The 23124-nt window shown below is 40.5% G+C and overlaps 1 protein-coding gene across 1 annotated transcript; it reads left to right on the forward strand.

Annotated features, from left to right (window-relative positions):
• The first annotated feature begins 14157 nt into the window (after positions 1-14157).
• LOC130841551 (melanoma-associated antigen B16-like) lies at positions 14158-15189 on the forward strand. Its single transcript, XM_057717672.1, has one exon. It carries the CDS (start codon positions 14158-14160, stop codon positions 15187-15189), a length of 1032 nt encoding a protein of 343 aa, XP_057573655.1.
• Positions 15190-23124: the final 7935 nt, after the last annotated feature.

Here is a 23124-nt window from a genome sequence, read left to right on the forward strand (position 1 = left end):
TTTTGTAGTCCCTTTTCTTCTCTTATGTTTCCCACTTAGTGAAGTTCCTATAGCATTTGTTGTAGGGCTAGTTTGGTGGTGCTGAATTCTCTTAGCTTTTGCTGGTCTGTAAAGCGTTTGATTTCTCCATCGCATCTGAGTGAGATCCTTGCTGGGTAGAGTATTCTTGGTTGTAGCATCTTCCCTTTCATCACTTTAAATATATCATGCCACTCCCTTCTGGCTTGCAGAGTTTCTGCTGAGAAATCAGAAGTTAACCTTATGGGAGTTCCCTTGTATGTTATTTGTTGTTTTTCCCTTGTTGCTTTTAATGACTTTTCTCTGTCTTTAATTTTTGTCAGTTTGACTACTATGTGTCTTGGAGTGTTTCTCCTTGGGTTTATCCTGCCTGGGACTCTGCGCTTCCTGAACTTGGGTGGCCATTTCCTTTCCCATGTTAGGGAAGTTTTCAACTATAATCTCTTCCAATATTTTCTTAGGTCCTTTTTCTCTCTTCTCCTTCTGGGACCCCTAAAATGCGAATGTGGGTGTGTTTAACATTGTCCCAGAGGTCTCTTAAGCTGTCTTCAGTTCTTTTCATTCTTTTTACTTAATTCTTTTGAACATCAGTGATTTTCACCATTCTGTCTTCCAGGTCACTTATTCGCCCTTCTGCCTCAGTTAATCTGCTGTTGGTTCCTTCTAGTGTATTTTTCATTTCAGTTATTGTGTTGCATATCTGTTTGTTTGTTGTTTAATTCTTCCAGGTCTTTGGTAAACTTTTCTTGCAACTTTTCGTTCTTTACATCCAGTCTTTCTTCACAGTCCTGGATCATCTCCGCCATCATTATTCTGAATTCTTTTTCTGGAAGGGTGCCTATCTCCACTTCATTTAGTTATTTTTCAGGGGTTTTATCTTGTCCCTTCATCTGGTACAAAGTCTTCTGCCCTTTCATTTTCTCTTTCTGTGGCTGTGGTTTTCAGGTCCACAGAATGAAATGCTGCTGATACTGCTTGATACTGCTGTCTGCTCTCTTGTGGAGGAAGCTATCTAGGAGGCTCCTGGGTGCTTCCTGATGGGAGGGACTGATGGTGGGTAGGGCTGGGTGGGCGGAGCTCAGTAAAAGTTTAATCGGCTTGTCTGCCAATGGGTGGGGCTCTGTTCCCACCTTGTTGGTTGTTTGGCCTGAGGCTACCCAGCACTGGAGCTTACAGGCTCTTTGGTGGGGCTAATGGCGGACTCTGGGAGGGCTCACACCAATGAGCACTTCTCAGAACCCCTGCTGCCAGTGTTGCTGTCTCCTCAGCTGCTGTCCCCCACTTCTGCAGGCAACCCTCCAACACCAGCAGGTAGGTCTGGTTCAGTCTTCTATGGGGTCACTGCTCCTTCTCCCTGGGTTCTGGTGAGCACACTACTTTTTGTGTGCCCTCCAAGAGTGGAGTCTCTGTTTCTCCCAGTCCTGTGGAGGTCCTGCATTCAAATCCCACTGGCTTTCAAAGTCTGATTCTCTGAGGATTCCTCCTCCCATTGCTGGACCCCCAGGTTGGGAAGCCTGATGTGGGGCTCAGAACCCTCACTTTAGTGGGTGGACTTCTGCGGTATAACTGTTCTCCAGTTTGTGAGTCACCCACCCAGCATTTATGGGATTTGATTTTAATGCGATTGTGCCCCTCCTACCGTCTCATTGCGGCTTCTCCTTTGTCTCTGGATGTGGGGTATTTTTTTTGGTGAGTTCCAGTGTCTTTCTGTTGATGATTGTTCAGCAGTTAGTTGTAATTCCGTTGCTCTTGCAAGAGGGAATGAGCACACGTCCTCCTACTCCACCATCTTGAACCGTCTCTCTCAGTATCAATTTGTTTTTGAACTTTGGAATTTAAAAACTTAGAACAACTAGAGAGTGCTTGATGAATGAAAGATTTCCAAGTTTGGTACGATATCTCTGTAGTGCTTTTGGTTACCTGCCTACCATCCCCATTCCCCAGCTAGGTAGTGGCTATGTGGATGGCAGCCTATATTCTTGGTTCAGCTTGCTGGTGCCAGAGGGAGAAATATAGACATTGTTCTCAGAGTTGTGGTTGTCCATTTTGGCCAGTTTTGTGGTTTCCTGAGGAATCAGCTCAGAGATTTGCCTTTGCTTCACCTACCTTAGAGCTGTCAGGGCTGGAGCAGCCTCCCAGGTGAGCATTTGTTGAAAGCATTTAAAAGCAAATACTACCTATCACACAACCCACTATCTAAAAAACAAACAGCCCAACTAAAAAGTGGCAGGAGACCGGAATAGACATTTCTCCAAGGAAGACACACTCATGGCCAACAGGCATATGAAAAGATGCTCAACATCACTAATTGTTAGGGAAATGCAAATCAAAACCACAGTGAGCTCTCCTCACACCTGTTAGAATGTCTGTTATCAAAAAGACAACAAAGAAGTGCTGGTGAGGATGAGAAAAGAGAACCCTTGTGTACTGTTGGTGGGAATGTTAATTGGCACAGCCACTATCGAAAACAGTAGAGGTTCCTCAAGAAACTAAAAATGGAACTTCCATATGATCTAGCAATTCTACTCCTGGGGATACATTTGAAAAAGATGAAAACTCTAATTCGAAAAGATACATGCACCCCAGTATTCACTGTAGCATTATTTACAATAGCCAAGATGTGGAAGCAACCTAAGTGTCCATCAACAGATGAGTGAATAAAGATGATGTGGGGCATGTGTGTGTGTGTGTGTGTGTGTGTGTATACACACATACACAATGGAATGCTACTCAGCCATATAAAAGAATGAAATTTTGCCATTTGCAACAACATGGATGGACCTGGAGGCTATTATGCTTACTTAGTGAAGTAAGTCAGACAAAGACAAATACTATATTCTTTCACTTATATATGGAATCTAAAAAATTAAATTAATATAACAAAACAGAAATAGACTCATAGATACAGAGAATAAACCAGTGCTCACCAGTGGGGAAAGGGGTATTGGGAGAGGCAGGGTAGAGGAAATGGATTAAAAGGCCCAACTACTAGGTATAACATAAATAAGAGACAAGAATGTAATGTACAGCACAGGGAATATGACCAATATTTTATACTAACTTTAAATGGAGTATAATAAAATTGTCAAATCATGACATTGTACACCTGAAACTAATATAACATTGTGAATCAACTACACTTCAATTTAAAAAAAACAAATACTACCCAGAAGCCCTTGAGGCAGAATATGGTGGAAGGGACATAGAGCATGCTATGGATAGGTGACTTGCCCATCCCTGAGGTAGGAGAGTCTCACTCCCAAGGAGACTGAGACTCCCAGAGCAGGCTGCTTGTTGTGCTGATGCCTGCCACCTTGGTGTCTCTGTGTAAGAAAAGTCTCATGCAGATAAAGTGGTTTCTGGGACCAAGTTGCCTGCCCTGACTGGGTCCCCTTTATCCTGTTCCTCTCTCATTACCCTCCCACCCCCACAGACCCCTGGGTCTCTGGGCAGGGAGGAGAGTCTCTGGCCCACAGGAACAAAGACTTCCTGGATCAGGCTGCATTTGTGACTTGGATTTTCACCATTCTGATAGGTGTGCTATGGGGCCCAGTTCACTTTTAACTACAGGTTAGTCAGACAGCCTTCATTAAAGCACAACAGTTACACAAAAGAAATCAAACATAAATGAAAAGTAAAATCCACCAGAGAGCAAGAGCAATATTAAACATAGAATTTGGGGTTTACAGGGCTTTTATAAGATCCCTTGAGGCTATTCACAGCCAAGCCTCAAAGTTGGACCAAGAAGGAGTGAAGTCTGGGGTCTTAAAATTTCATTTTTCCCATTAGGGAGAAAAAGCCATGTACAACTTGTATTGGAAGGTGTTTAAAGCATACTGGAACAAATTTGGGATTTTCTCTTCTTAAAATTCACAAGCAGAGCTGGAAGTAGGTTGTATAAAACATTAAAGGTGGGAAAAAAAATCAATGCAAGTAGAATACCTAGGCAGAGCACTACGGATTGTGCATGTTTGGTAATCCCTGTATCTTTTTGAAAGGAAAGAAAAGCTTTTATAAAAGCCCTTTTTCTTTACTATAAGAACTTCAATCCTCCAACAATTCATTCAGATTAAGTTAACTCTTCTTTTATGCCTAAAACATCCAAGTAGGGCATTCCTGTGTTTTTACCATGTAAATCCCTGTGATCTTTATCTGGTCAACAGTGTTTGGGAGTAAAGAATAGGCCAGTGGAAATCTTGAGATAGTTATGGAAAATAACGGATTTGACTCACCTGACTGAAGGCTACAGGTGATACTAATTTGGGAAAACAGGACTTTATATATTTCATCTTTTCCGTCTTTAAAGTAGATTGGGCTCCACAAAGAGAACCTTAAACTCTGCTGTATAATTTCAAATCTTTTTTCTATCTTCTTTTTTTAAAATTTTGGCTGGTGAAGCAGAGTCTCTGACTTTAAGATTGTCTGAGTCTGAATTCTAGTTTTATCTTTTAAAAATGCCACCCTGAATTCTGGAAAGACAGGTACAGCAGCCAAGATCTGCTTACATAATGATGGATTTTCCCTCCAGGAACTGTTGCCGAGAAAAACCTGGCCTCTGTTCACCGATGCCGGATAGAAATACGGAGACAGAGCTTTGGAGGAGTAGGAAGGATTAGCTTTATTACTTTGCCAGGCAAAGGGGGAACACAGTGGCTAGTGACTCAAGAACTGTGCCCCCCTCTCTGGGGAATAGGGAGAGGTCTTACAGTTGGGGCTCGTGGTCAGGGGTAGGCAATAAGGATCAAGGCAGTAACAGTCTTGCATTCTTCTGATGGGTTGGTGGTGAGGTGAGGAGGAGTCAGCATCATCAACCTTCAGGTCCAACTGGTCTGGGGTCTGCTTGCTTCTGGGCAGCATACCATCCTTAATCATTAACTTCTCGCACCTGGAGGGGGTTTCAACTTCTGCAAAATAGCTCAAAGATATTGCTGTGTGTATTGTTGCTGGGGAAACAGGACCTTGCCCCAAGGCTGCTCTTAACGGTTTCCCCTAGGTCTCTTGCATCCCCTCCCTTCATTAATTAGCAACTGCTTGAATCTGCCCACTGGAACTCAGGGAAGGTCATGGAGGCTGAATGAAGGCTGTTTTCCTATAATCAAGGAAATAGGGGACACAGAAAAGCTTTGTGCCCAGCAGCCCCACAGGGCCCTGCTCGGTATCATGAGTAATATGTTAAGGTCGTTAATGGAAAAAGCAAATAACATACAAGACCAAATGTGTAATGTAAGCAGAGAGACAGAAACTCGATGAATCAAAAAGAAATTCCACAAATCAAAAACAGAAACAGAAATGGAAAATGCCCTGGACTGGCTCATAGTAGATTCCACATGTCTGAGGAAATTAAGAGAAACTTCCTGTGGAGCCCTATACCAAAGTCAGAGTTAATTTATGGCCTAGCAACTCAATTCCAGAGTTTACTTGACCACGCCTCCCCGCCCCAACCCCCCCCCCCCCCAGCCCCCAGCCAGATTTGTATCCTAACTTAGGCTTTATTTCTTGACTTAGGCTAGCTGATAACATGACCCCATATTAGGGAAGGTATTCAACATATAGGATCCTGGCCTATCACCTAATGACACCCTTTGCCTTATGGCACACTGACCAATCGATAAATGCCATTCTCCTAGCAGGGATTTTCTTTGTCTGAGAATTATAAAAGTTAGCTGCCGCTCCCGAAGGGGTCGGCTCTCCCTGGTCTGCCAGGAAGTCGGCCCACTGATTTTCCAGCGTCTTTCCCACCCTCTCTGTTCTTTGTTTCCAATAAACCTACTTTTTGCTACACTGCTTTGTGTCTGGAAATTCTTTCCCAACCTGCACTCAAGCCACAACACTTCCCAAAGTGAAACTCAAAGAAAATTAAAGAAAAACACAGAATAACCAAGAACTGTGGGACAATATAAAAGAATGCAACACACATGTAATTAGAATACCAGAAGGAAAAGAAAAAGAAAATGGAGCAGAAGAAATATTTGAAGTAATAATTACTAAAAACTTTTCAAAATGAATGACAGATAAATCACAGATCTGGGAATCTCAGAGAACACCAAGCAAGATAAATACAAGACAAAACAGCTACCCCTAGACATATTCAATCTGCATATAAACAAAGACAATGAAAAAATTTTCAAAGAAGTCAGGAAAAGAAAGTACCTTATTTACAGAGGAATAAGGATAAGAAGAATTACAGTGGACTTCTTGTCAGAAAACATGTAAGCAAGAATAGATGGGCATGAAATATTTAAAGTGATGAAAAGTGATGAATTTTTCCTTCAAAAGTGAAGGAGAAATAAAGACTTTCTCAGAGAGGAAAAAAATGAGGGAAATCATTGCCAGTAGACCTGTCCTGCCAGTAATGTTAAAAGAAGATATTTGGGTATAAGAGGAAAAAAAAAATAATATATATATATTTTTATATATATCTCAGAAGAATTGATGTTCATTGAGGGAAAAAAAGCATCTGATAATAAGTGAAGATAAAATATTTTCATTTTCTTAACTGACCTAAAATGTAACTTTCCTTAAAGCATTAATAATAACAATGTATGGGGTGACTATATCATATAGGTAAGTGAAACAAATAAATGCTAGTTTCCAAGGGAAAGCAGGCAAGGGTTGAGAATATTCTGTTATAAGGTACCTGTGTTACATGTGAAAAGTATAGTGTTATCTGAAGGTAAACTTGGACTAATTAAAAATATGTGTACTTTAAACCCTAGAACAGGGCTTCCCTGGTGGCACAGTGGTTAAGAATTCGCCTGCCAATGCAGGTGACACACGTTTGGGCCCTGATCCAGGAAGATCCTACATGCCACGGAGCAACTAAGCCCATGTGCCACAACTACTGAGCCTGCACTCTAGAGTCCTCAAGCCACAACTATTGAGCCCATGTGCCACTACTACTGAAGCCTGTGCACCTAGAGCCTGTGCTCCACAACAAGAGAAGCCATTGCAATGCAAAACCTGCACACCACCACAAAAAGTAGCCCCTGCTCTCCACAACTAGAGAAAGCCTGCACGCAGCAATGAAGACTCAACACAGCCAATAAATAAATAAATAAATATTTTTAAAAATTTAAAAAAAATAAAAATAAACCCTAGACAAGCAGTGAAAATTTTAAAAAAATAAATATAAATAATATGCTGAGAAAGGATATAAAATAGAATCAAATAAAATGCTCAGTTAAAATCAGAGAAGGCAGATAATGATGAGGAAAAAAATAAAGAGGAAATTTAATAAATAGAAATCAGGGACTTCCCTTGCAGTCCAGTGGTTAAGACTCGGCACTTCCAATGCAGAGGGCATGGGTTTGGGGAACTAAGATCCCACATGCTTCATGGCACAGCCAAAACAAACAAACAAACAAACAAAAACAAAACAAAGCAAAAAAAAAAGAATAAAAAATAGATATCAGTTACACTGGCGGTAGATGTTAATCCAACTATATAAATAATAACATTACATGTGAATGGTCTGAACATCCCAATTAAAAGATTGTCAGAGTGGATAGAAAAACTAGCAACTATATGTTGTCTAACCTCAAGGAGGTTAAATATAAAGAGATAGAGAAATATACCATGCTAACATTAATCAAAAGAAAGCTGGAGTACTATATCAATGTCAGATTAAGCAAACTTCAGAACAAGACAAATTATCAGGGATAAAATGAGGCATTATCTAATGATAAAGGAGTCAGTTCATCAAAAAGACACAGCAGTCCTTAACTTATATATACCTAACAACAAAGCATCAAAATTCATGAGGCAATACTACAAAGCTACAGTAATCAAGACAGTATGGTACTGGCACAAAAACAGAAATATAGATCAATGGAACACATTAGAAAGCCCAGAGATAAACCCACACACCTTTGGTCAATTAATCTATGACAAAGGAGCAAGAACATATAATGGAGGAAAGACAGTCTCTTCAATAAGTGGTGCTGGGAAGACCGGACAGCTACATGTGAAAGAATGAAGTTAGAATACTCTCTAACATCATAAACAAAAATAAACTCAAAATGGATTAAAGACCTAAATGTAAGGCCAGACACTATAAAACTATAGTGTTTTCCTGGAAGAAAACATAGGAAGAACACTCTTTGAAATAAATCACAGCAAGATCTTTTTTGGCCCACCTCCTAGAGTAATGCAAATAAACACAAAAATAAACAAATGCGACCTAATTAAACTTAGAAGCTTTTGCACAGCAAAGGAAACCATAAAGATGAAAAGACAGCTCTCAGAATGGGAGAAAATATTTGCAAGCGAAGCAACTAAGGATTAATCTCCAAAATATACAAACAGCTCATGCAGCTCAAAATCAAAAAGACAAATAACTCAATTGAAAAATAAGTGGAAGACCTAAGTAGACATTTCTCCAAAGAAGACTACAGATGGCCAACAAACACATGAAAAGATGCTCAACATCACTAATTACTAGAGAAATGCAAGTCAAAACTACAATGAGGAATCACCTCACACTGGTCAGAATGGCCATCATCAAAAAATCCGTAAACAATAAATGCTGGAGAGGGTGTGTAGAAAAGGGAACCCTCCTATACTGTTGGTGGGAATGTAAACTGATACAGCCACTATGGAGAACAGTATGGAGATTCCTTAAAAAACTAAAAATAGAACTACCATATGATCCAGCAATCCCACTCCTGGGCATATACCCAGAGAACACCATAATTCAAAAAGGTACATGCACCCCAATGTTCATTGCAGCACTATTTACAATAGCCAGGACATGGAAGCAACCTAAACATCCATCAACAGATGAATGGATAAAGAAGATGTGGTACATATATACAATGGAATATTACTCAGCCATAAAAAGGAATGAAATTGTGTCATTTGCAGAGATGTGGATGTACCTAGAGTCTGTCATACAGAGTTAAGTAAGTCAGAGAAAAACAAATATTGTATATTAATGCATATATGTGGAGTCTAGAAAAATGCTATAGATGATCTTATTTGCAGAGCAGAAATAGAGACACAGACGTTGAGAACAATGGGGAAATGAAGTTGTGGGATGGATTGGGAGATTGGGATTGACATATATACACTACTATGTATAAAATAGATAACTAATGAGAACCTACTGTATAGCACAGGGAACTCTACTCAGCACTCTGCGGTGACCTAAATGGGAAGGAAATCCAAAAAAGATCATATATATATATACTTATGGCTGATTCATTTTGCTGTACAGCAGAAACTGACACAGCAGTGTAAAGCAACTATACTCCAATAAAAAAACCTCATGAAGCAAAAACTGATAAGAAATGAAAGGGGAAATAGACAAATCCACTATTACCTTTGAAGACCTCACTATTCCTCTGTCAGTAATTTAGTGATAACTCAGGCAGAATATAATCAAGGATATTGATAACCTGAACAACACTATGAATCCACTTGATCTAATTGTCAGTTATGGAACACTCCATCCAACAACAGCAGAATATGCTTTCTTCTCAAGTTCACATGGGATTGTGACCATGACAGACTGTTTCTCAGGTCATAAAACACACCTTAACAAATTTATAATAATAGAAATCATACAAAATTTGTTTTCAGATCACAATAAAATTATATTAGAAATAAGTAACAGAAAGATAGTTGGAAAATTCTAAAATATTTGAAAATTAAACAGTATACTTCTAAACCATTAGTCAAAGAACTTAAGAGAAATTTTAAAGTGTTATGAACTAAATAAAAATGAAAATACAACTTAGCAAAATCTGTTGCTTATAACTAAAACAATGCATAGGGAAATTTATAACACAAAATGCACATATAAGTACAGAAGAAAGATCTAAAATCAATAACCTAAGCTTCCACCTTAGGAAACAAATTAAACTTTAAAAAGAAATTATTATATTGGGGTATAGTTGATTAATGATGTTGTGTTAGTTTCAGGTATACAGCAAATTAATCTTAATGCAAGGAGAAGGACTGAGTAATAAAAATTAGAGCAGAAATCAGCAAAATTTTAAAAAGGAAAACAATAGAGAAAAATCAATGAAACCAAAAGCTGATTCTTCTTTTAAAATCAAAAAATTGATAAGAAAACAGACAAATCTCAATTCAGGGACATTATAAAAAATATTTGACAAGTTACTGCTCAAAATTGTCAAGCTTGTCAAAAATAAGGAAAGTCTGAGAAACTATCACAGCCAATGATAAGCTTGAGGAGACATGATTTAACATGCTATCCTGGATGGAACCCTGGAGTATATAAAGAACATTAGGTAAAAACTAAGGAAATCTGGAAAAAGTATGGACTTTAGATAATAATGTATCAATATTGGTTCATTATTTGTGACAAATATACCATACTAATGGAAGATATTAACAATAGAAGAACTGGATGTAGTATACGTATATGAGAAATCTCTATACTACCATCACCACTTTTCTGTAGATTAAAACTTTCATAAAATATTTACTAAAGATATAAAAGACTAGCACAGTAATTACTGCAAGTCCACTTGTTACATTTATAGAAAAATGCTTCTATTTCAGCTTTTCGACTCAACATATATCATGGCCGTTGACAATTATGCTTACTATACTATTAAAATACCCCACATTAGTGTAATTCAGAATTTTCCCCATTTTAGAGTACTTTTGCTTTAAGATGAGACATGGTATAGATACAAATACTACATGAAATAAAGAAGGAATCTTTAAAATTCCAGATGCCATTAATTCTACATACTCAACAAATAATCTCTCTCTAAAAAACCCCCAAGCATATAGGAACAGAACAGAAAACATTTTACGTTAATAATATAGTACATGAGAGTTGACAAAAAGAATCAAATGAAGACATAAAAACTTGATTCTGCCTTACCCTCATATACCAGTCTCAAAAAAAGGAATGCAAGTAAACAAAGTATATCTAAAGAGCTCTAAAATGATTCCCAGGCAAGATGGACTAGGTGATGAAACTGCTTCACAGCATAATCTCTCAAAGAGCAAATGGAAAACCCCTGACTGGACCTTGTGCTTGAGACTTCAAGCTTTTGCCTGAGCATCACAATATGCTGCTTGGCATTTAATCTCTGTGATCAACAGTGCTTTGTGGGCTGACCTTACAGATCAAGAACTGGAAATGCAGAGGTTAAGTCTATATAAGACAGAGAGGTAGAGTATAGAAATAGTCAACCTTTTAATTTCATTGTTTCTCATTTCTCATGGCTCAGGGAAAGAAAGGTCTACTAATTCTCATGAGCAATGCTTAGAACACCAATTATATGTCTCAATACTCTTGACACCCCAAGACAATATTTTCAGAAAAATATGCATTAGAGTTTTAATTATAGGCTTAGTCATTTATTTTTTTAATAAAGAAAAATGCCAAATCTATATAGAGAGGTCCTGTGAAGTCTGGAAATATAGACAAATATATAAAATGTCATCAAGAACATGGTCAATATGAAAAATATTAATAAAATAATGTTATCTGAGTTTCATGACTTTAGGGCCGCTCTGAAGATTGATATTGTACCTGCTTCAAGATGCATTACTAATTGGGGGCAGAGTTGAAAAACTATATGTACTTTGTTATTGCATTTCTGTAACAGTCATAAGCTCATTTACATCCATTCAGAAAAAACTCAATAATAAGGTGGTGGTGGGGATGAGGGAGGGGATTCTCAAGAGAGAATTTTGTTATGACTGTAAGTTTGTAATTCTTACAGTGAGAAAATAGGCACAGAGCACCACTTCAGTATAACCCATCAATAACAAATCACTTGCAAAACACTCCACGCCCCCGCCCCTGCAAGCCCCAGTCATTTTGAGTACAAGGATGGAAACAGCGGGTGTTAGTGTGAATCTTCCTTCTGGTACGAACTGTGTGATCTTGGACAAATCACCCCCTGCCTGTGCTCCAGACTCTGCATCCACAGAATGACAATTTGCAAGGTCCTTTCCTACTTTACTATTTAAATTATTTATCAAATGATTAGAAGTCAAGTAAGAACATATATCCACCCAGTGGGCCTATGCTGGCTCTTACAACTCTTCAATTCAGTATTATAGGAAGTGATACAATGTTTCCAAGGGATATAGACAAAACTACCTTAAAAAAATGTGTCTACATGAGTCTCTACACTGTAAATCTTTTGGAACAGAAGATTTCCAAGTGTTTATGTCTGGTTAGAGAAGAGACCTCTGATGGGAAGGGGTAGGGGGTGTATGTGTGTGTGTGTGTGTGTGTGTGTGTGTGTGTGTGTATGTGTGTTCTCTGACAGTCCAGCAGTTGTTCTGGACACATACATACATTGTGTTGCAGCTCCCCCAGCTAAAATCTAGCCTGGGACTCAGACTCAATGTCTGTGAGGGTTGCAGTTTGACAAACGTGCACAGATTGATTATTTCCTTAATAAGAAATCTTAATCAAGAAAGTAATTAATCAAAAGGACTGTAGCCAAGAGAAGGATCCTGAATGAGGGCTGAGCGTGGCCACTCACCCCAGAAGAGAGGGGGCCCCGCAGAGCCAAGCCGCAACTGTTAGCCCTGGGAACCTCGGGGTAGAGGTGGCCCGATGTTGCAACCTCTGTCTCCTAAGGGGTTTCATCCAGGTGAGTGCCTTGGTCTGCCTTGCCTTGTGGCCTCAGGTAAGCAGAGGGAGGCTTCCAGTCCCTGTAGGTGTGCAGGTGAGCACCTTGAGCGAGAATAGACAAGCGGGGGTGGGGTCTCACACAGTTCCGCCCATTCTGTCAGCTCTGGGAGACCCTGGGTAGGAGTGGCTGGAAATGACGCCCCTAACTTCCTCCTCTGGAAGTGAAAGTGGTGAGGGCATCGCGTGAGGACAGCAGTCACAAGTCAGGAAAGAGAAGTCCCTGTCCTGTCAAGAGGCCAGGTAAAGATTCTGAAAGGGGACTGAGAGACCACTGACCCAGAAAGAAAGGGCCCCTCACAAAGCCCAGCGCCTGCTGCCAGCCTTGAGAGGTTTGCAGGAACTACCAGAATAAGGCGACCCCCTCATTTCCTCTGGCGGTGACGGGAGAGGGTAGTCTCAGGAAAATGAGGACCTTGCTCTAGGAAGGGGTCCCATTTAAGCAGAGGGAGGAGTCCTAGGCCTGCAAGGGGTCCGGTGAGGACTCTGAGTAAGGAGTGAGGGTATCACCCAGCTCAGAAAAGAGAAGCAGCCGCACCCCCGGCTGTTGGCCTTGGAAAGCCTTACAGAGGTGGACGGAAGTGGTGCCCCTGAGTTCCTCCTTGGGAATCTCAGGTCTCGGGGTTGTAGAGGCCTGTAGAGGTCATAGGTCAGCAGAGGGAAAATCCCCAGACTCTGGTGGTGTCCCGGCGAGAATCTTAATTGAGAAATTATGGGACCACTCATCCAAAAATGGACAGGATCGGTCAGAGCCCGGCCCCTACTATCATCCCTAGGAAACCCCAGAATACCTTTTAGACTGAGATGCCATTTGACTTTCACGCCGTGTGATATAGGGGGGTGAGGCCTGGCCTGAGGGGGCCTGGCCTCAGGTTAACAGAGGGGAAGTGACCTAGAGCCTTCTAGGGATCAAGGTGGGGGCCCTGAGTGAGGACTGAGGGAACTACCCACCCCAGAATAGACGGCATCCCACCGCCACCCCCCACCCCCACGCCACTGTTAGACCCGGCAGCACGGGATAAATCTATTGCACTTAGGCACCCCCTGACTTCCTACTCAGGGATTTCAGGGAAGTAACTGCCCTACTCTGATGGCGGGTGGGGGTGGGGGTGGCCCTGGTTCAGGAAGGGGAAATGTTCCAATCGATGCCAAGAGTCATGGTGAAGACCCTTAGTGAAGGCTGAGCAGATAACATACCTTAGAACACAAGGGACCCCATGGACCTCAGCTTTGCCCTGTTGTCAGTCTGGGAGGGCTGGCTGCGCCCTGAGGAGTCTTTTCACTTCCTCCTTCAGGTTATTAGGGACCAGGTGGTGCAGGACAGGAGACCTGTGAGGCCCTGCAGCACTGCCCTCAGGGAAGACCTCTGGAGGCAGCCTCCATCAGAGCTGTGATGGGGAAGTTCACCAGCTGAGACCAGTCCTATCCACTCTCTCTCCCATAGACTGTGAGCCCTTAGCCCACCCTCCTGCGGACACTCCTGTCAGCTGCCACCCACCAAAGACCTCATGCCTGGAGAGAAGGAGAGTCCATGCTTCCCACATGAGCCACACTTGCAGGCCCACAGTGAGACCCAGGGCCTGGCAGGTGCTCAGGTTCCAGAGGCTGAGAATGAGGCTTCCTCTTCCTCCTCTTCTTCTTTGATCCCCTGCACCATGGAAGATGTTTCTATTCCTGGGACACCCAGTACTCCCCAGGGTCCTCAGAGTGTCTGCTCCTTCTCCACTGTCACCACAGCCACCTCATCAAGCAAATCAGATGAGGTCTCCAGCAGCCAAGAAGAGATGGAAAATTCAAACACTTCACAATCCCTGCCAGACACTGAGAACTTGCGCACAGACCCTCTAGATGAAAAGGTGGAATTGTTAGTCTGTTTTCTGCTGCAAAAATATCAAATGAGAGAGCCAATCACAAAGGCAGATATGATTGGTGATGTTATCAAAGAGCACAAGGATGACTTCCTTGAGATCCTCAGGAGAGCCTCTGAGCAGATGGAGCTGGTCTTTGGCATTGATGTGAAAGAAGTGGACTGTACCACCCACAGCTATGCCCTTGTTAACAAGCTGGACCTCACCTATGATGGAAGGCTGAGTGATGAACAGGGCATGCCCAAGACTGGCCTCCTGATAATCGTCCTGGGAGTGATCTTCATGAAGGGGAACTGTGCTGCTGAAGAGGAAGTCTGGAAAGTGCTGAATATGATGGATATATATTCTGGGAGGAAGCATTTCATCTTCGGGGAACCCTGGAGGCTCATCACCAGTGATTTCGTGAAGGAAAAGTACCTGGAGTACCAGCAGGTGCCCACCAGTGATCCTCCACATTATGAATTCCTGTGGGGTCCAAGAGCCCATGCTGAAACAAGCAAGATGAAATTGCTGGAGTTTTTGGCTAAGATCCATGGGACCAATGCCAGGAGCTTCCCATCTCAGTATGAGGAGGCTTTGAGAGATGAGGAAGAGAGAGCCCAAGCCAGAATTGAAGCTAGGGCTTGCACAAGTGCCAGGGCCAGTGCAAGTTCTGGTTTTTCCCACCCTTAGTGAAGACTGAGGCAGATTCTGCACTTTGTTTTTTTTTTTATTTTTTATTTTTTATTTATTGGCCGTGTTGGGCCTTCGTTGCTGTGCGGGCATTCTGTAGTTGCGGCGAGTGGGGGCACTCTTTGTTGCCATGTGCGGGCTTCTCATTGCAGTAGCTTTTCTTGTTGTGGAGCACAGGATCTAGGCACATGGGCTTCAGTAGTTGTGACACATGGGCTCAGTAGTTGTGGCTCGCAGGCTCTAGGGTGCAGGCTCAGTAGCTGTGGCTCACGGGCTTAGTTGCTCCGCGGCATGTGGGATCTTCCCAGACCAGGGCTCGAACCTGTGTCCCCTGCATTGGCAGGTGGATTCTTAACCACTCTGCTACCAGGGAAGCCCTGCACTTTGTTCTTGAAAAGGGATGTCAATGTTTGAAACAGTGGGAGGCTGGAGTGGGATTAGAGGGAAAATAGCATATAACATCTGTGTATTCCTATTATATATGGCTGACTTGGAAATTTATCTCTTTTTTGGCATTTTTCAAATGGTTTTCCTTTTAATAGGAGGATTAATTAGCTTAAGAATCTAAGCTTATGAATGACATTGTTTACACATCTATTACTGTTCCTCAGGTTGAAGAGTAAGAGATCTGTTATTCTGTAATACAAAGTGGAAACCATTCATCTTTTTAATCATCTAGAACAAGATAACATGGAACCAAAAGAGGAATTTCCTTGGAAATTTATAGGCATGCAGCAGTAAGATAGTTGGAGTCAATAAGTAGATAAAAAAGTAAAAGATGGTCAATTCTTGGTTTCTCTTGTCCCTGTTAGTCTGTTCTATAAAATTTTAAAAGACATATATTTGTATTTGCTTAGCTCATTCAAGAATGTAGAAGGAACATTAATTGGACATTCTCCAAACATTAGTTGGGCAGCTGCTCTTTGGAAGGCACCATGCTAGTACTGGGGACATTAGTATAAATAAGACCCAATCCCCATCCACAGTATTTTAGCTTCTAGGAGCAGCAGTTATATAAAAGGACCTAAAGGACAAGTAAAAATGAGTGAGAAGATGGAAGATCCATATGACAGCAGTCAAGTGTAAATGCCCTGGGACAGGCATACTATGGCCTTGGATAACTACAAGTCTTTCAGTGGGAGGTGATTTTTTTTTAAGAACTTTTTTTGAGTTATAATTGACATACAATAAACTACATATATTTAAAGTGTACAGTTTGATTTTTTTCTTATTAGTAATGTATATATGGCAATCCCAATCTCCTACTTCATCCCACCCCAACCCCCCCTGCCACTTTACCCCCTTGATATCCATATGTTTGTTCTCTACATCTGTCTCTATTTCTGCCTTGCAAACTGGTTGATCTGTACCATTTTTCTAGATTCCGCATATATGCATTAATATACAATATTTGTTTTTCTCTTTCTGACTTACTTCACTCTGTATGACAGTCTCTAGGTCCATCCATGCCTCTACAGATGTCCCAATTTCGTTCCTTTTTATGGCTGAGTAATATTCCATTGTATATATTCATCTGTTGATGGACATTTAGGTTGCTTCCATGACCTGGCTGTTGTAAACAGTGGGAGGTAATTTTAAGTGAAGCTGGGTGGTGGGGGAGATGAGGCATGGAAGTGGTGAGCAGGGGCCAGACCCTCCGGTGGATCTCAGAGTTGGAAGTCAATAGCCTGGAATGCAAAACTGCACTTAGCATTACTTTGGGATCATGGCAAACCAGAGAATCTGCACCGGGGGCAGGAATGGAAGTTATCTTGTGCTCTTATCGCAGTGCAATTGAACATAGTGCATTCAGTTTCTGAGAAAGGAGTTTCTGAGATACAGGGCAATATTCCTTTAAGGTGCCAGCCACTACTGGGCTGGCATGATTTGCCTTATTCTTGGAGAGCCAGAACCCACTCCATTCAAAGGACATTTTAATGGGATTACCTTGAGTGTAATTTATCAAACACTATGTGAGATCTAGATTTTTGGTGGGGGCAAAATAAATGAAAATAGGGGTGGTTTGGGCAGAAGGGCACCTGGGTGGGATGGAAGGAGTTCTCCTTTTACACAAATTCTAGCAGCTTTGAGTTGTATTCCATTTAACAAAACTGTAAAACACAAATAATATATGCTCTAAAGGGGAAGACTGACGTAGATTTTCTTGCTAATCAGCATTTTTAACTGATTTGGTGTACCGTGTCCTAGAGCACTTCATATCCTCTGACATCTCTTGGATAAATAAATCCCAGATAAGAGGGTGGTAGAGTCTGAGGTCAAGATAATAGTAGCAACTGCCAATTATTGAAGACCCAACGCACTACAGACAGTGTGTTAGTTGTTTTACATTCAGCACATGGATTCCAACAGTCCTGCAAGACAGGGCTGATCAATCTCACTTCACAGGTGAAGAAACTAAGGCTAAAGGAGCTTGGTAATATGCCCAAGTTCACAGGGCAGAATAGGGACTAGACCCCTGGTCAGAGATTGTCTGTTTCCCACATTATTTCCTCTCCTCCCACCCATAGACCTTTTATCTCTTAACTCCTCTGGAGGCTGAGCCCTGCTCCCAGTGGAACAGATAGCCCAGAATCACCTGCCCTCCCCGTGATGGAATATTCCAACTCCCTGTAGTCATCTCTTGACTAACCCTCATCATGGGACCCCTCTGATAGCAACAGCCCCTTCTATGTAGAGTTCATATTGGACAGTGAACTTCAGACACGTGGTCATCCTCCATCAGGACCTTCATCACACTTAAGGCATTTTCCAAATAGGCTGCTTAGTAGACTATGATCTGGCACAGAACCTACTGGTTTTGGGGACATAACTCTGAAGTTAGAAAGGGGTTTTTGAAATCACCCTGATATCTGCATTAGGATTTTAATAGAGTGTCTTATTTGAAACTGAACACATGTACCTATAAGTGAGAATACCTACATGGTCAAAATCAATGCCTCTTCCACAAATAGTAGATAAGGAAGCACCATGGAAATCACTTGTATAAGCAAACATCTAGAGAAGGTGAAATCCTAAAAATTCTGGAGTACTTCAGAAGGTAGGAAATGGTTCCTTGGCAGTCACGCTAGCTTTGATTTAAAAAGAAAGAAAAATAATTCACCATCCTTCCACTGCCTCTTGTTTGTATACTTTCCCCAGAAGAAAATGCTGGTTTTCAGGGTGTCTAATGGCACCTGTACAGGTGTTCGGTTATTTTCAGTAGGTGGTGTGTAGCAGGGACTCCCAAATTAAGATACTGACCACACACCAAAATGAAGGAGAAAATTCTCAGCCCACTGAGATTACAGAGATTATTGCAAAGTAGAAAAGTGCTACTGAGTGAAGAAGGGTGCACCTTTCCTACAGATATTTTCAGGATCCTTTTGAAAATGAAATGTAATCCTGCATTGGAAAGCACCTGTTACATCTTAGGTTCTTGAAAAAGCTAGTTAATTGCAAGATGAATTTACACTTCTCAGAAACTTCTCTGAGAAACAAAGAGGGTTGTTGTCATAAAAAATTATATAATAGTTGCTCTGTATTGAGCACATATTATTTTAACAGTTTGTAGGAGAGACTGCAAATGTTCATCCATATCTTGGCTTCCTCTGCTTCCTAGATTCCTGGAAATACTACACTGCCAAGTGCACTCATAGCTAGAAAGGATCGTCTGATTAGCCCTTGCCACTGAAATAGAAGCGAAAGGAGTATTTTTCAGTTCCAGGCTAAGACAGTTGAGAACCGGTTTAAACAGTTGCATGCTTTTTCATCTATATGGCAGCAAACATGGAGAGTCTGTCTTGAGATGGTGGAACTACAAAAGTTGGAAGCAGCCTGGAACTCTACTTCAACTGGTATTAGGGAGCCCCTGCCAACCCCATCCATTTTATGTGCAGAATAAATGCTTGTTGTATTAAACTATTCAAATTTCAGATCAGGAGAAACGTTATCTTACTGATACACAGCTACTATTTCTGTTGTTAGATTTATTTAAATATTTCAATTACAAAGGTAAGAATACAAAGAGCCTTCTTACAAAAGAAAAAAAAAATCTAACAAGGCAGATAAATCACAATTCCACTCTTTATGATGTTCCTCGAAACTTCAGCCCTTTTTCAGAGTTAACCACAATTAACAATCTGGTGTGTTAAAGTTGATTCTAGGCTTTTTCAAGTATAAATGTGTTTAATAACTGTATATTGTCATTTTTTTTTAAACAAACATGGGTAGTGATGTATATATTCTTCTCCCACTTGCCTTTAATTAATAAATTAAATCATCAACTAATAAAATGAAGGATATTTCCATAGCAGGACATATACATGTACTTCACTTCTGTAATAGAATTGCCATGTATGTGTGCCGTAACTTAACCATTCTTCCACTAATAGACACATAGTTGTTTCCCACTTTATGCTATAATCAATAGAACTGAAATAAGCATTTTTGAACATGAATTCTTTGCAAAAAGTGCATGTTTTCTTAAAGACATAGCTGAGTGGAAACTGTATTAAAGTAGAAAATGTAATTATTTTAAATTCTTATAAATATTGCTAAAATATTGCTAAAAATGCTATACCAATTCATATTTTCACCAATTATTTATGTGAATAACATTCTCACAGGCATTTTTTTGTCATTTGTCATAGTTATTTTAATTTATATATTCCTCTTTTCTAAATAGGTTGAACAGAAAATTAACATGGCTAGGTTATAGTCCCTATTTATTCAATCAAACACTTAATGTAGGTGTTGCTGTGAAGGTATCGATGATGGTTAATCTTATGGTTTTAATTATATGTGTGAACTTGGCTGGGCCATGGTGTCCAGATACATGGTCAAACATTCTTCTGGGTGTTTCTGTGAGTGTATGTTTGCGTGAGAGTAACATTTAAATTGATGGACTTTGAGCAAAGCATATTGCCATCCACAATGTGTGTGGGCCTCATCTAATCAGCTGAAGGCCTGAATAGAACAAAAAAATGACCTCTCCTGAGCAAGAGGGAAATCTGCTAGCAGGCAGCCTTTGGACTGGAACTGAAACATCAGCTCTATCCTTCGTATCCAGCCTGGTGGCCCACCCTGAATATTTTAAGTTTGCCAGCTTCCATAATCACGAGTCATTCCTTAAAATCTCTCCATCTGATATACCATGTTCTTCGATTGGAAGAATCAGCATTGTGAAAATGACTGTACTACCCAAAGCAATTTACAGATTCAATGCAATCCCTATCAAATTACCAACGGCATTTTTCACAGAACTAGAGCAAGAAATCTTACGATTTGTATGGAAACGCAAAAGACCCCGAATAGCCAGAGCAATCTTGAGAAGGAAAGATGGAGTTGGTGGAATTAGGCTTCCTGACTTCAAACTATACTACAAGGCCACAGTGATCAAGACAGTATGGTACTGGCACAAAAATAGAAAGGAAGATCAATGGAACAGAATAGAGAACCCAGAGGTAAATCCAAGCACATTATGGGCATCTTATCTTTGATTAAGGAGGCAAGAATATACAATGGAAAAAAGACAGCCTCTTCAAGAAGTGGTGCTGGGAAAATTGGACAGCAACATGGAAAAGAATGAAATGAGAACACTTCCTAACACCATACACAAAAATAAACTCAAAATGGATTAAAGACCTACATGGAAGGCCAGACACTATAAAGCTCCTAGAGGAAAACATAGGCAGAACACTCTATGACATACATCAAAGCAAGCTCCTTTTTGACCCACCTCCTAGAATCATGGAAATAAAATCAAGAATAAACAAATGGGACCTCATGAAACATAAAAGCTCTTGCACAGCGAAAGAAACCATAAACAAGACAAGAAGGCAGCCCTCGGAATGGGACAAAATATTTGCCAACGAAGCAACGGACAAAGGATTAATCTCCAAAATATACAAGCAGCTCATGCAGCTTAATACCAAAAAGCAAATAACCCAATCCACACATGGGCGGAAGACCTAAATAGACATTTCTCCAAAGAAGACATGCAGATGGCCAACAAACACATGAAAAGATGCTCAACATCACTCATCATCAGAGAAATGCAAGTCAAAGCCACAATGAGGTATCACCTCACACCGATCAGAATGGCCATCATCAAAAAATCTAGAAACAACAAATGTTAGAGAGGGTGTGGGGAAAAGGGAACTCTCCTGCACTGTTGGTGGGAATGTAAGTTGGTACAGCCACTATGGAAAACAGTTTGGAGGGTCCTTAAAAAACTAAAAATAGAACTACCATATGATCCAGTAATACCACTACTGGGCATATACCCAGAGAAAACTATAATCCAAAAAGAAACATGTACCATAATGTTTATTGCAGCACTATTTACAATAGCCAGGACATAGAAGCAACCTAAATGCCCATCAACAAATGAATGGATAAAGAAGATGTGGCATATATATACAATGGAATATTACTCAGCTATAAAAAGGAATAAAATGCAGCTATATGTAAGGATGTGGATAGACCTAGAGTCTGTCATACAGAGTGAAGTAAGCCAGAAAGAGAAAAACAAATATTGTATGCTAACTCATATATAAGGAATCTAAAAAAAAAAAAAAAAAAAAAAAAAGGTACTGATGAACCCAGTGACAGGACAAGAATAAGGATACATATTCAGAGAATGGACTGGAGGACATGGGGTTGGGGAGGCGGGGTGCGAAGGGCAAGCTGGAATGAAGTGAGAGAGTAGCATAGACATATATACACTACCAACTGTAAAATAGATAGCTAGTGGGAAGTTTCTGTATAACAAAGGGAGATCAACTCGATGATGGGTGATGCCTTAGAGGGCCGGGATGCGGAGGGTGGGGGAGAGTCACGGGAGGGAGGGGATATGAGGATATATGTATAAATACAGCTGATTCACTTTGGTGTACCTCAAAAACTGGTACAAGAGTGTAAAGCAATTATATTCCAATAAAGAGCTTTAAAAAAAATCTTTCCATCTTCTCTCCCTTCCCCTCCCCTCCCCTCTCCCCTCTCCCCTTTTTCTATCTATCTATCATCTATCTATCTATCTATCTATCTATCTATCTATCTATCTATCTATCTATAATCTCCTAATGGTTCTGCTTTTCTGGAAAACCCTTACTTATACGGAACTTTACAGATGTAATTAAACCCCTAATTAGTTGACTTTCAGTAAGAGAAATTATCCTGGATAATCTGTATGCCTGATTCAACCAGTTGAAAGAGCATAAAAGTGGGGTTTCAGGGATACATAACTGATTAAACATTTGAAATCAATCAATGTAATTCACCATATTAAGAGGCTACAGAAGAAAAATCACATGATCATACCAATTGATGCAGGAACAGCTTTTGGCAAAATTCAACCCCATCATGATAAAAACTGTCAGAAAAATAGTAATAGAGTGTAACTTCTTCAAGTCCACAGAGAGCATCTACAAAAAATCTATCACTTACATTATACTTAGTAGTGAAAGACTGCTTTCCCCTAACACTGAAAACAAGGCAGGGAAGTCTGCTCTCAACATTCTTGTTCAGCATAGTGCTGGAAATCCTAGCCAGTGAAATAAGGAAAGAAGGGGCAATAAAAGGCATACAGACCAGAAAGGAGAAGTAAAAACATCCCTGTTTACAGATGACATGATTGTCTACATATAAAATCCCAGGGAATCTACCAAAAAAGTAAAATACCCCCTGGGCTAAGAAGTGTGTTCAGCAAGGTCATAGGACACAAGGTAAACATACGTAAAACAATTGTATTTCTATACACTAGCAATGAATATGTGGACATCAATATTACAAATTTAATGCCATTTACAATGATTTGTAAAAATTAGATACTTAGATGTACCTTTAACAAAACATGTACAGGGCTTGAATGTTTAAAACTATTGAGGCTGAAATCCTGAAAGAAATCGAGAAAGATCTAAATAAATGGAGAGATGT

This window comes from Hippopotamus amphibius, chromosome X (assembly GCF_030028045.1).
Source record: "Hippopotamus amphibius kiboko isolate mHipAmp2 chromosome X, mHipAmp2.hap2, whole genome shotgun sequence".
Lineage (NCBI taxonomy): Eukaryota > Metazoa > Chordata > Mammalia > Artiodactyla > Hippopotamidae > Hippopotamus > Hippopotamus amphibius.

What these genes read in the sequence shown, in the direction of transcription:
- LOC130841551 (XM_057717672.1), top strand. Translation starts at nt 14,158, where the DNA reads ATGCCTGGAGAGAAGGAGAGTCCATGCTTCCCACATGAGCCACACTTG.